The following is a 15,201-nucleotide window of genomic DNA, read 5'->3' as shown; positions in this document are numbered from 1 at the left end:
CAGGCTCTGTCGCAGCCGGCAGTGACCGGGAGGCCCATGGGGAGGTGCACAATTGGCCCAGCGTTGTCCGGGTTAGGGAGGGTTTGGCTGGCAGGGATATCCTTGTCTCATCGTGCACTAGCGACTCCTAGCGACTCATAGCGACACATTGGTGCGGCTGGCTTCCGGTTTGGATGTGCATTGTGTCAAGAAACAGTGTGGCTTGGTTGGGTAGTGTTTCAGAGGACGCATAGCTCTCGACCATCGCCTCTCCCGAGTCCGTACAGGAGGTGCAGCGATGAGACAAGACTGTAACTACTACCAATTGGGGAGAAAAAGGGGTAAAAAATGAAAAAAAAGATAGTTAAGCAGTTAGATTCAACAACTCCTTTGTAAGATATTTTTTTTATGAAACATGTATGGAAACAGGTGAATTAACACTCCTCAGTTAGCAGGGTCAAGCAAGCTAAAACCCAAATGGTAGCAAAAACTAGCTAGCAGAAATTGTTAACAAGTTAGAAATGATTTAAACACACTTTGCTGTAGGCTTCTATTTACTAGTTAACAAAAAATGATGTATGTCGTATAAAATATAATCACCCCACCCAGTATTGTAATCAAAACTTACCAGAAAGCTCAGACAGTGTAGTGGTGTGGGCTCAATAGCATCTCATTAGTGTGCAAGATCTTGAGAATTAGCAGTACATGTGATGGAAGAATGCACTGTGCATGCGGAGGGTTGCAATTCCATTGAGTTGGGGATAGTTTAACCAAAATATGTCACAAGACCTAGAATTGCCTTATGTGTATCCCACAAAAAAATGGTTCACTTGTTATAAGTTCCGTTTTTTGATGAATCTAAGCAAGATTTCCCAAATTCCCGGGCTTAACTTCCCATGGAAATTTCCGGAAAGTTTCCCACCCTTTGCAACCCTCATCTCAATCCACCGCATCTGCCTATGTCTCACTTCCGCATCTGCTGTGAAAGGTGGCAGAGCTAGAGTGGAGTTTGTCAAACCATGAGACACATCACAAAAATCAGTCTTCTCACAAAAATGTATGTAGGGTCCAAACGGTTATTATGACCACGCTATGGAAAGGGGAGACTCTCACGAACACGGTGGTGGTCTCTACGACCCACACAAGTGTAAGGGGACTCGTCTGAGGTCGGTACCGTTGATGTGCCGACTTCTGTTTGTAGCGTCCGAACAGTTTGGGCTACACGCTAATGTTACCCCACTGTGGAAAGGGGTGATTCTCCAGTATATATTTCTTTAATGGAATTATGAATGTAGTTTTGTGCCTACCCAAAAATGAGGTTAAATATGTTTAAAAAAAAATGTTTTAAATAAAGAAATATATATATATATATATATATCCTGAGCTTTCTTATATCTCATAGATAAAGGACAAACACTTCGAAACCTTGTTTCTTATGATTTAGTTCTTCACTGTCTTTTTTGCGTTTTCTCTGGGTAAAGGCCAAATTCAACATTTTATCAAATCATTTTTTAAATATATTTTTATACCTAAATGGGTCCACACACAACAATTTTGAGTTTTCAGAATTAAAATCTAAATGCAGCCTAAGCAAAGGCTTTGTTTGTTTTTGTGTATTGTGGTCACACTAGTCAGGGTTTAAATCAGCTTTAATAACATCTATACATTGGCTTAACCTAAGGAAGTGCATTGTCTAACCAATAAAAAGTATCTCTAGCCTAGTAGCTCTCCCACTGCTCTGAGTTCAGTTTCTCAACCACCCACCTAATGAACAGAGAGTGTGTTTGTGCTCAGGCAACACATTCACTTGTGCAACCTCCTGCTGACATGTGCTTGATAAGCGCTGCGTGTTTGTTTACGCGTGGCCTGTGTCTGTGTGCACTCAGGGCTTCTCTCAGAGCGCCTCGACTCAGTTCAAACCTGGCGCCGTGGTCACTGTTCAGTCAAGAGGGTGGAAAGAACGAGCCGTGTCATTGAACTCCAGAGGCAACGGAGAGGAAAGAGGAAATCCCCTAATCCTGTTTAAAAAAGAAAGGATCTTGTTTTAATTTGGGACTAGCTCTCTATGCTCCCCCCCTCCCTCCTCCCACCTACCGATGCTCAGCAAAGCCAACGGGATGTTTATCTTCATAATGTCTCCCTCACCTACCAGGGCAGCTCAGGCAGCACAGCATGCTGTTTGTGTGCTGCCTTCAGCCTGGCCCATATTGCTGCCTTATTAGGGAGTGTGTGTTTCTTATACCCCTGTAAATGAAAAGCACAAACAGGGCGAATGGCCGGCTTCGGTCTCACCTCTTCATGTCTCTGGGCTGTCTGCTCTGGTCTGGATCCCAAAGAAATGCCTGTCTGTCTGCCTGCCTGTCTGTTGGGTCTGTGGAAGCACAACTCTTGGTCAGCACTGTGGAGGAGATCCACATCGTTTTTTATTTTCCCCTCAAAACTCTGGTGCTGGGTCAGCAATAAATGTCCCGGGAGTATCTGAACCTTTTCAGAAAAAGACATGAGCGCGTCTCCAAAATAAGGGTTGCGGAGTTTTTGTAACTCAGCCGCCATGTTTACACGGCTCTGAAGCTCAGCACAAGGCCAAATGTTATATATACAGTCAAGGCTATCTGAGAAACCAGCGGACATGGCCTCCGCAAACACAACCAATCTCTTAATCTCCCTCTGTTTGAATCTTCCCCTTTTCCCATCTCCTCCTCACAGCAAAGCGAGGGATAGAGGGAGAGATGTCATGTTTCATAACTGAGGCAGTCCTTTTATCTTCATTAACACGTTTTTTCCCATACTCTCAAGGTATTTTTGTTAAAAAAAGTTTAAGTCCAGATAACATGATCACTTCTCCTGGCTGTGCCAGAATCCCTTTCCGCTTGGAAATATGTGCTTTGGACGCCAGCCTTGCCTAGCACACAACACAGGCAATAATTGCAGCAGGAGAGATCTGCTGACAGGCAACGCCTCATTTGGTGGGATGAAGGAATCAAGAAATGAAACCTTCATTGATGCGCTGGAGGTTTGGAAAGAGAATTCCCGATTGGCTTTTTGTGGCTGACTGCTTGTTTGGTGTATATTCATGCATGTGTCATTAGTTTACTTCTCTCCATCTCTGTGTGTGTGTGTGTGTGTGTGTGTGCCCACTTATTTTGGTGTGTGTATATTTGGGGGGAGGGGGGGGTGTCATACAGGTTGGTGTTTGGCTTTATGGTTTATCTGCAAAGGTGCAGCTGCAGGTTCCTTGCAGCTAAGCTGAAAGGTGTTACTGCTGCCACTCTCCCTTTCTTTCACAGAGGAGAAAGACTCTGTTCAATTAAAGCCAAAGCATCTGCACTGAGGCTGGTGTGGATTGCAGCTCTGCTGCTCAAATGGAGCACACTTCACTCTGAAACTTCTCCAACTTCTTCAACCTTCACAGGCCTTCCGGTCTGTCCTTATATCACTAACTTTATTTCTCATCTCTTTTCAAGGATGCAGGGACAGACACGTCACCTGGCCAGCGATAGTGCTCAGGTTTTCTCAGTGGGCCTTAGTGACATGATTACATTGTTTTGAGAGGAGGCAGGCAGCGGTGCTGATGGGCTAGACTTGGCACGTCGTTGAGGTCAGGAGGGTCACACGCCACTAACCCACTTAACTACCCTAGAGGTTTCTGTCTAGTCAGGTTCCACTCTGACATCACTCAAGGGATCACTCCGGAGTTCGAGGTGTGTGTGTGTGCATCTGTGTGTGTCTATGTCTGTGTGAAAGAGAGGAGGACAGAGTGAAGTTTAATTTCTAACTATGCTGAGCTGAGTATCCCCCAGAAAGGAAACTTAATCCAGAGGCCTTCTCAGACTGGACAAATAGACAGAAAATTTGTTTCGCATGACGGTTTATTAAAAAAAGCCTTGTGTATACAGCAGACTATTGATGCGTCGAGCATGGGGATGGATAGGGTTCCAGCTCTGTCCGTAGTCAGGGACCGAGCACAGGTCTCCAGGGGAGGAGGAGGCCTGGAGTCAAGGCACTGTCACGCATAGGGAATGCTGGGACGACTGGTAACATTACTAACGTCTAATCCCGTAGACAGGTCTCTCTTGGGAAAGAGGTCTTCTGACCTCAATGAGAATTCCTGGTTAAATAAAGGTTCAATACAAATATACTGTATATAATATTGTATGACACTGTGCAAGACCATCCTTTTAAAAGGTCTTCAAAGATTAATGGATGGCCCCAAACGTTTTTCATTTGATACTGTTAAATCATTTTAGGGCTATGTTTGGATTTTTCCCACCGTAAGGATGGTGGCTTGATGCTATACATTCAAAAGAGCTTACATCTGGTTTCTCTATGTTCCAATACCCCATGTAGTTACTGGTGTGCTCTGACATTTTTAACAAGTTGTTAATGAATAGATGTTGTGCTGTTAACACTGATTGGGTGTAGTCTCAGTTGGCTTCAGACAGAGAGTACCCAACACCTCTTGTCGTATCTTTTTAGAGTAAGGGGCCCAATGAAGTCTCAATGGGATTAAATGCTATGTCAGCACCTACCGTTAGTACCTACTCATTAGTCTACGGTGCTACGCCCAGTGACAAAGCATAGCCTCAGGAGATACCTCTGTACAGACTACTGTTGTGTGCTGCACTTCACTAGGCTCCAAGTGGCTCTCCTCCCTCTCCACTCCTCCCTCCCTTTCATTACCCCCTCCTCCCTCTCCCCTTCTCCTTCCGCTCCCTCTCCTCCCCTCCGTTTCTTCTCACTCTTTTCCCACCTCTCCTGGCATTCCATCAGTGGAGGGGCTGACAGACGCTCATCATTGACAGGTACTCTGTTCCAGGTGGATCAGGTTACCACAGTTGCCAGAGGATTGCGCTGCTCAGGCTTAGTGCCGCACAGTTGGAGGCTTTCAAACCGTGAGCCCTCCGCTCCGTCTGCTGCCACAGCAGATAACTATTAACTGAGACACCAACTCTTCAGACAACCCCCTCTGGCTTCTCTTGACTATGTCTCATATCTCCCCCTCATGTTGTGACCTCTGCAGTCTGCCCTGCTGAAAACCACTCCCCTGGTTCTATTGTATTGATATGACTGTTATTAGGCTCATACTTTTTCAGAAATGTTCATGAACTCTTGTATTCTCCTGTGTCAACCCTTCCATGCCAACAATCTTCCGTTTTGTTATGTTGCTGTCATATTAAGGGGGATACCTAGTCAGTTGTACAACTGAATGCATTCACAACTGAAATGTGTCTTCCGCATTTAACCCAACCCCTCTGAATCAGAGAGGTGCGGGGGGCTGCCATAATCGACATCCATGTCTTCGGCGCCCGTGGAACAGTGCCTTGCTCAGGGGCAGAACGACATATTTTTACCTTGTCAGCTCGGGGATTCGATTCACCAACCTGTCGGCTTCTGGCCCAACGCTCTAACCACTAGGCTGCCTGCCGCCCCAATATATTTTCCTTCTGTAAAATCTGTCTGACTGGGTGCAAAAAAGTAACTGCAGAAGAAGATCCCTTATTCCCATTGACACTAATGGTTTATCTCCTCATTCATGGACCTATTTCGGTGCAATGATTGTAATGATTGTTCTCTTTTCCTGTTTCATTACAGATGTGGATGAGTGTTCGGAGGGTAATGGTGGCTGTCAGCAGATCTGTGTCAACATGATGGGCAGCTACGAGTGCCGCTGCAGAGAAGGATTCTTCCTGAGCGACAACCAGCACACCTGCATCCAAAGGCCCAAAGGTTAGCATTGCATCCTCAACACACACACACACACACACACACACACACACACACACACACACATTCCAGCGAAAGGACTGCACCAGATTTATGGTGCCAGAGAGGATACAAGTATGAGCTCATTAGTCCTGCTCTCTTACCTGAAGGGGAACTTTAAACTGTTGGGGTCATGACCTCATTATGGTTCCATTCAGGGGAAGTATCATTTACACTGCAGATGGTGCATTTTCATTAAGCCTTGTTTAGGCTTTTATTACAAGTGATAGGCTATAGGTTGAGTCCCAAATGCCACCATGTTCCCTATATAGTGCAACCATTGGGATCTGATCAAAAGTAGTGCACTATGTAAGGAATAGGGTGCCATTTGGGATGTACACATACTGTAGCAATACTGCAGGCCTACAGGTATGTCTTCTGTGACTGGTCTGATATGATAGGGAATCAAACCGGGTCTTTGACAGCAGGATCCGCCCTAACAGGCCTGCCCGCAAAAAAGGTGAACAAAGGTAACAGTATGAGTGGTTAGAAAACGCCTGAGCTGTAAGGAAGGCTGTGTTTTGTTCTTTTCAGTCCTTTTCAAATTGAACTGATCTGATCTGGCAGCTTTTTTAAAGCTTCAGTTGTATGAATGGCCTCGGGACACCTGAGTTAAATAAATAAAGATTAATCGTGTAGCCAGAAGCGGGAACAACACTTGTTTATGGAGCTTTCCTTTGGAATTGGGATGGATGTGTCAGAGAAGGGAAGGCGTGGAGCCAATCTATTCAGAGCCATACATACACAGTGCTTTCAGAAAGTATTCACACACCTGCACTTTTTTCACATTTTGTGGTGTTACATCCTGAATTTAAAATGGATTACATTGAGATTGTGTGTCACTGGCCTACACACAACACCCCATAATGTCAAAGTGGAAATAGGTTTTTAGACATTTTTACAAATTCATTTAAAATGAAGAGCTGAAATGTCTTGAGTCAATAAGTATTCAACTCCTTTGTTATGGCAAGCCTAAATAAGTTCAGTAGTAAAAGTTTGCTTAACAAGTCACAGAATAAGTTGCATGGACTCACTCTGTGTGCAATAATAGTGTTTAACAGGATTTTTGAATGACTACCTTATCTCTTTACCCCACTCATACAATTATCTGTAAGGTCTCTTAGACAAGCTATGCATTTCAAACACAGATTCAACCACAAAGACTAGGGATGTTTTCCAATTTTATTTATTTATTTTAACTTTATTTAACTAGGCAAGTCACTTAATAAGAACAAATTCTTATTTTCAATGACGGCCTAGGAACAGTGGGTTAACTGCCTTGTTCAGGGGCAGAACGACAGATTTTTACCTGCTCAGGGATTCGTTCTTGCAACCTTTTGGTTACTTGTCCAACTCTCTAACCACTAGGCTACCTGCCGCCCAAAGAATGCCTCGCAAAGAAGGACACATATTTGTAGATGGATAAAAATATATAAAACAGACACTGAATATCCCTTTGTGCATGGTGAAGTTATTAATTACACTTTGGATGGTGTATCAATACCCCCAGTCACTACAAAGATACAGGTGTCCTTCCTAACTCAGTTGCCGGAGAGGGAGGAAACCACTCAGGAATTTCACAATGAGCCCAATGGTGACTTTAAAACAGTTTAATTTTACATTTACATTTAAGTCATTTAGCAGACGCTCTTATCCAGAGCGACTTACAAATTTAATGGCTGTGATAGGAGAAAACTGAGGATGATCAACAACATTGTAGTTACTCCACAATACTAATCTAAATGACAGAGTGAAAAGAAGGAAGCCTGTACAGAATAAATATTACAAAACATGCATCCTGTTTGCAACAAGGCACTACATTAATACTACAAAACATGTGGCAAAGAAATTAACTTTTTGTCCTGAATACAAAGCGTTATGATTGGGGCAAATCCAATACAACAAATTACTAAGTACCACTCTTCATATTTTCAAGCAATGGTGTTGGCTGCATCATGTTATGGGTATGCTTGCCATCGGCAAGGACTAGGGAGTTTTTTTTAGGATACAAAGAAATGGAATAGAGCTAAGCACAGGCAAAATCTTAGAGGCAAACCTGATTCAGTCTGTTTTCCAACCGACACTGGGAGACAAATTTACCTTTCAGCATGACAATAACCTAAAACACAAGGGCAAATATACACTGGAATTGCATACAGTTTTGACTTAAATCAGCGTGAAAATCTTTGGTAAGTCTTGAAAATTGCTGTCTATCAATGATCAACAACCAACTTGACAGAGTTTGAAGAATTAAAAAAAGAATAATGTGCAAATATTGTACTGTCCAGGTGTACAAAGCTCTTAAAGATTTACCCAGAAAGACTCACAGCTGTAATCCCTGCCAAAGGTGATTCTAACATGTATTGACTCAGGGGTGTGAATACTTATGTAAATGTGATATTTCTGAATTCAATTTTCAATACATCAATACAATCAAGTTGTAGAAATATCTCTTGGATGATCAATGGAAACAGGATGCACCTGAGCTCAATTTCAAGTCTCATAGCAAAGGGTTTGAATACTTATATAAATAAGGTATTTCTGTTTTAAAATCTTTATAAATTTGTAAATATTTCTAAAAACTTGTTTTCACTTTGTCATTGTGTGAGATTATTATTTTTAGCTTTATTCATTTAGAATTCAGGCTGTAACAAAAGAAAATGTGGAATAAGTCAAGGGGTATGAATACTTTCTAAAGACACTGTAGATACCTGTAGATGGAAAGCAGCAATGAAATCCCCACATCAACTTGTCTGATAAGTACTATTATCATGCTTTTAGTTAGGGTAGCATGTCAATTCATGAATTACAAGATTATTATCACTGAATACGTCTCTTATCCTGACATTGAGATGAACTGCGCTATCAGAAAGCCCCAAGGCCTCTTTCACAAGATGCCATTTTACACTATTGTTCAGCGAAAATGTAGTCATCAGTATAGAAAGCCAGGCATCTTGGAAGCCTGGTTTATGAGATCAATCTGGCCTTGTGAACTGTGAATGTTTACATTTCATAAGCACAGTGTTATTTGAGTGTAGCAAATAGCCGGATCGTGTGTTTCAAAGGGAAGGGACTGCCCCCTCAACCCCAGTACTGTCTGTTTGTTTGAGACAGCATCCTCAGGACCAGGCACCTATCTCTCTCCCTCTCTCCCTCTCCCTCTCCCTCTCTCTCTCTCTCTCCCTCTCCCTCTCCTTCTCCCCCCCTCTCTCTCTCTCTCTCACTCTCCCTCTCCCTCCCCCTCTCTCTCTCTCTCTCTCCCGCTCCCTCTCCCTCTCTCTCTCTCCCTCTCCCTCTCCCTCTCTCTCTCTCTCTCTCTCTCTCTCTCTCTCCCTCTCCCTCTCCTTCTCCCCCCTCTCTCTCTCTCTCTCGCTCTCCCTCCCCCTCCCTCTCCCTCTCCCTCTCCCTCTCTCTCCCCTCCCCCCCTCTCTCCCTCTCCCTCTCCCTCTCCCTCTCCCTCTCTCTCTCTCTCTCTCTCTCTCCCTCTCCCTCTCCCTCTTCCTCTCCCCCCCTCTCTCTCTCTCTCGCTCTCCCTCCCCCTCTCTCTCCTCTCTCTCTCTCCCTCTCCTCTCCCTCTCTCTACTCTCTCTTCTCCCTCTTCCTCCCCTCTCCCTCTCCTCTCTCTCTCTCTCTCTCTCTCTCTCTCTCCTTCTCTCTCTCCCTCTCCCTCTCCCTCTCCCTCTCCTTCTCCCCCCCTCTCTCTCTCTCTCTCGCTCTCCCTCCCCCTCCCTCTCCCTCTCCTCCTCTCCCTCCCCCCCTCTCTCCCTCTCCCTCTCCCTCTCCCTCTCTCTCTCTCTCTCTCTCCCTCTCCCCTCCCCCTCCCCCTCTCCCTCTCCCTCCCCCTCTCTCTCTCTCTATCTTTCTTGATAAAGTACCCTGTTAATGTTCCATTTGTCATGTTAATATTCGTTTCATTGCTTCCAGATGAGCTCCATTTGGACGGAGAGATTAAAGCTGCCATACATCTACAAACTCACTCACTCAACAGATCACTGCCCTGTCAGTTTTTCATTATTCTAGAAAAAACATTCGGAACAACAGCTGGCATCTGCTTATTATTATGCCTATTATTACAACAGTGTGTGTTAAAAGGAAAAGGGAAGTGAAGGAGGAAGCCAGTCCGCCGAGTTATTGGACAATAACCCCGACTCATCCTCAGCATTACCATTCTCGCTTATTGAAAAATGATGTATAAGTGTCAAAGGCTACACTAAAAGTCACAGAGAGAAAATATGGAATGAAACATAAAATATTCTTGAATGTCTTTGCCAAGTGTGCTTAGAGGAGACCCTCAGTACTTCATAAATATGGCCCTGGCCAGCCCTCCTCTTAAACGTGCTATCAGCCCAGGGTGCCATTAGCTCATGAGTTTTATCACCTTCATTAAAAAGACATCAGCTTCCCATTCCTTTCATCAATGGATCAGGTGTTCCTCGGGTGAGTTGGGGAAGGGGGAGGCTGATAGGGGACGTTGCAGCTGGGCTGGGCACTATCAGGCTATTCCCCTGCTGTCTGAGAGCCCTTGTTAGTAGAGAGCTTTGCCAATTAGGCAGCAGGGGGCTGCCAGCCTCCATAGCTAATGACAAGGTGTCTGCTGCTAGCCTGGCTGACTCTTATTAGACCTGCTACCTGCCCCCCCCCCCCCCCCCCCCCCAAAAAAGGAATGAAAAACTCTCTATCCAAATAAAGGCTCCCAACGTTTCGCTGGACAGAATGTAACAGTTCATTTATTCTCCCCAAACATTTCTTCCCAGTCAAGACATAAAGTCTTTGAAAGACCAGCCAAGGCGCTTAGCGGTTGATAGGAATGCCATTCAGGTCAGTGAGGGTTCCACTTCTTGGTGTTTGATTTATTTGTGTTTTTTTTTTCGTGTTGGGGGATAACAGGGTCCCTGCTACCCACATATGTGCGTGAGACTGAGTCTGGCAGATGGGAATGCCTCCTTCAGGAATTCCGTGCTGCTCAGTCAACTCAGACATCTATCATTTTAGTTTCAGTATTGTTTTTAAATATCCGGAATGACAGTACCTATGGTGTACACTGATGGGCTATATTCCGTTTCAGACTGTCTACTTGTTTAACTGGCAAACTGCTGATTTTTCAACATACATTACACCAAAAGGTAACATAACATTGTAGAGAAAGTAGGTATTTATTGTAGCGTGCAGGTTGTTCTATAGCTGATGATTCTAATCTTCTAACACAGATGTTCTGAACCCATTAGAGCCTTTCATCAGAGAGACGGAGATACCGTTAATTACCTCCCATTCCCAATCACACAATCAAACTCATCAAAATGACAGATGCTTCATGACACGAGGCCTTGGCAAAGCAAGTACCCACTACACTCACATCAGTCTCAGGATATCAGGTATACAGAGATCTTGGAGAGGGCCTTGAGAATTGTGTGGTATATACTAATCATACCAATCAATGTGCTATAGTCTTGAAGTGGGTTGTTGGCTGACAAGTGTCTAGCACATCATTTTCCTCAGCTCTTTCAAACGTGGTTACCATAGCTACTTATACATTACGTTGATGAATCAGAGAATATAACTAAGTGTCCTTTGTTTACACTGGACGTTTACCACTCAATTCACATTCAGTCATTTTTAGTCAGCTACCTGACCATTGGGACGACCAATGAGTTCCTTATAATCTCTTCCCTTTACTGTAGAACATGACTATCCTTTCCATTCCTGGAAATGTTTACTTCGTCATTGAAAACCACTTCCTGTGTTTGGAGCTTTCAGTAGCATCCCAGGGGGGTTGTTTGCCCTTGTGCAATGAGACTTGCTGGCAGGGTCTCTCATCTCGTCTAACACTCACACACACACACACACACACACACAGACGCATGTGCAGACACACATACAGACGCATGTACACACTCACACACGAATATAGGCACACACGCGCACACACACACACATGCTAGAGTTTTTAATTGACTTTAGCTTTAGGCAGTTTTTGAGACACATTCTATTATAGCATTTGTGTACATCAAGACATTTGATTTCATGTCCAGGCCATAACTGCAGCAGGAATTTTGCTATAAATGTGATAACGTCCATTACACATGGTGGCGTCATAGTTTTGCTGCTTCACTGCAGCTACATTATTTTAGTATGAGAGAAGCTGAGATAGGTGCCAGTGATCCCTGACATTAAACATTCTTCATCACCAGGGTACATGTAGCCCACTTGCTGAACAGAGTAGTAGCTAATTGTCCCTAATTTATCTAACTCCTTTATCTGCGTTGCCATGGAGAGTATCAGGTGCTTGTTTTATACACGGCACACAGGACTATGACTGTTATTTCTATTTCTGTTTTTTTTCTCTATGCGTTGAGAGATTATTTGTATTCTTAAGTGTTTCCCATTATATGATATGGTGAGCCATGGCTGGCTATAGCCAGTCGTGTGAAAAGAGAAGCCTCTCTTTCTCCTGCCTGGAACCCCTATTGTGAAGGGCTTGAAGTGTCCCTTCCCATTCCTGGAGCTGGATCTCAGCATGCCTGCCTGTCTGGCTGTATGCTGGCCGCAGAGCTGTTTTTACAAGTGCAGGAGTGGCTGCTCCATTGCTCTGCAGTCCGACCGTATAACTAGGCTCTTTTCCTATTCTGGGGAAGTGGAGCGAGTGGAACGTCCCGCACTCCCATGGCTACCTATTAAGTCTCACCATTAGTCCAGCATCAAAGACTGTTTCTCTAGAAGACCTACACTGTCGCTCTCCTGCATTCAGTCTCTTTCTCTCGCTTTCTCTTTCTCTGTAATTCTCTCCCTCTCACCCTCTTTTTCATTCCTTCTCTCTCCCTCCCTCTCTCTCTCTTTTGCCCCCCCCCCCACTTTCTCTCATCTCCATTTCTAATTTGCCTTCAGTTGCTGTTCCCTCTTTATCTAGACTGGGCTTTCATTGGCCACATGGCTCCCCACGCTTCAACAAATATACAAATATAACAAATATATACATCAGTGGCTTTGGCTCTAGCAAGTATTGGCTGCCCTACTGTTGAATCCTCCATACTTCTTTTGTGACAGGCATTCTTTTTCATAGTCGGGTTTGTTGAAGGCCATTTTTAAGCCAGCTGGGCCAGCATGCCACAGTGGACTGCCTTAGAGTCAGAGGGGGTTTTCCACAAACACTTTGCCGTCATTGCTTTACCCAGAGGGCCAGCCTGAATCATGTCTCCTTCTCCTGTCAGACAGACAGCTGCTTTCAGCTGGTTTACCTTTGATTTCAGAAAGAATGTGGCATTGAAATGACATTTTTCTTTTTATTAAAGAGAGAGGGTGGCCTCCTTTATTTGTGCAGGTATTCTGGTAAGCCTCTGGTGTGTTGTGTTGCTCTATTTTGTTCTGTGTGCCCTTCTCTGTCGGGGGGGGATTGGTGGTCCGCTGGGAGAGGGAGAGCAGAGGTGACCTTGAAGGGATGAGGGATGAGGAGTGAGGTAGAGAGGGGCTTGTCCCACAGTAGCAGGGTTTCCGTTAGCCGGCTTTTAGCCGTTTTTATTTTCTTAAGCCGTTAAATACAACTTTTGCCTGCCCCCAAAAAATTATTCGCAAAAACAATGCTTTTTATTCCTTGATGGAAATACCAGTTGATGGAAATACATTTGACTGTCATGCTTATTGGTCTATAGGTTAATTTGATTCATTTAGTGGCATTAAATGTGCCATTTCTCTACTGTTCTATTGAACCCACCACTATGCCATTTCTCTCCTGTTCTATTGAACCCACCTTTATGCCATTTCTCTCCTGTTCTATTGAACCCACCTCTATGCCATTTCTCTACTGTTCTATTGAACCCACCACTATGCCATTTCTCTCCTGTTCTATTGAACCCACCACTATGCCATTTCTCTACTGTTCTATTGAACCCACCACTATGCCATTTCTCTCCTGTTCTATTGAACCCACCACTATGCCATTTCTCTCCTGTTCTATTGAACCCACCTCTATGCCATTTCTCTCCTGTTCTATTGAACCCACCTCTATGCCATTTCTCTACTGTTCTATTGAACCCACCTCTATGCCATTTCTCTCCTGTTCTATTGAACCCACCTCTATGCCATTTCTCTCCTGTTCTATTGAACCCACCACTATGCCATTTCTCTACTGTTCTATTGAACCCACCTCTATGCCATTTCTCTCCTGTTCTATTGAACCCACCTCTATGCCATTTCTCTCCTGTTCTATTGAACCCACCACTATGCCATTTCTCTCCTGTTCTATTGAACCCACCACTATGCCATTTCTCTCCTGTTCTATTGAACCCACCTCTATGCCATTTCTCTCCTGTTCTATTGAACCCACCTCTATGCCATTTCTCTACTGTTCTATTGAACCCACCTCTATGCCATTTCTCTCCTGTTCTATTGAACCCACCTCTATGCCATTTCTCTCCTGTTCTATTGAACCCACCACTATGCCATTTCTCTACTGTTCTATTGAACCCACCTCTATGCCATTTCTCTCCTGTTCTATTGAACCCACCTCTATGCCATTTCTCTCCTGTTCTATTGAACCCACCACTATGCCATTTCTCTCCTGTTCTATTGAACCCACCACTATGCCATTTCTCTCCTGTTCTATTGAACCCACCTCTATGCCATTTCTCTCCTGTTCTATTGAACCCACCACTATGCCATTTCTCTACTGTTCTATTGAACCCACCACTATGCCATTTCTCTCCTGTTCTATTGAACCCACCTCTATGCCATTTCTCTCCTGTTCTATTGAACCCACCTCTATGCCATTTCTCTCCTGTTCTATTGAACCCACCACTATGCCATTTCTCTCCTGTTCTATTGAACCCACCACTATGCCATTTCTCTCCTGTTCTATTGAACCCACCACTATGCCATTTCTCTCCTGTTCTATTGAACCCACCACTATGCCATTTCTCTACTGTTCTATTGAACCCACCACTATGCCATTTCTCTACTGTTCTATTGAACCCACCACTATGCCATTTCTCTACTGTTCTATTGGACACACCACTATGCCATTTCTCTACTGTTCTATCATATCAACTTTCTTTCGTTGTCCAGAAACCAAAGGCACCATCCTAGTCGTATTAGCAACCCAACTTAGTTGTTGCATCTTTAGATCCCCCCGCTTTCTAACAGAGATGTTCATATCTGTAACATATTGAACCGCTATCAGGTGCACTGTTTAGAATGGTGTTTTCCCGCGAATTGCAAATGTTTGAAATTGACGTTTTATTGTCTGCTTCATTATGAGTTTCATGTTCTGTCCAGCTGCATTACCATCATCTAAATGTGATTTCTGTCATTCTGAGCACTGTGGGTGGATGCCATAATGGGTTATGCACCCAATACATATGGGTCTGGTACATTTCTCAAATGGCCGGTAAATTAACATCTTCCAGGTCACAGTGTCCGGCGCCACATTTTCCTAACGGAAACCCTGCACAGCAAGTGCTCCAGAATAGA

The 15,201-nt window shown here is 44.2% G+C and overlaps 1 protein-coding gene across 7 annotated transcripts in view; it reads left to right on the top strand.

Moving 5' to 3' along the window:
* LOC115168148 (signal peptide, CUB and EGF-like domain-containing protein 3) overlaps nucleotides 1-15,201 on the top strand; it is a 101,525-nt gene that overhangs the window by 37,388 nt on the left and 48,936 nt on the right. For all 7 annotated transcript variants that reach the window (XM_029723130.1, XM_029723136.1, XM_029723135.1 and 4 more), the window contains exon 4: nucleotides 5,572-5,706. In XM_029723130.1, the coding sequence (XP_029578990.1) occupies nucleotides 5,572-5,706 (135 nt within the window). The remainder of the gene's footprint in view (nucleotides 1-5,571; nucleotides 5,707-15,201) is intronic.

The sequence above is a fragment of the Salmo trutta genome, chromosome 30 (genome assembly GCF_901001165.1).
Source record: "Salmo trutta chromosome 30, fSalTru1.1, whole genome shotgun sequence".
Classification (NCBI taxonomy): Eukaryota; Metazoa; Chordata; class Actinopteri; order Salmoniformes; family Salmonidae; genus Salmo; species Salmo trutta.
This window is presented reverse-complemented; position numbering and strand designations above follow the sequence as displayed.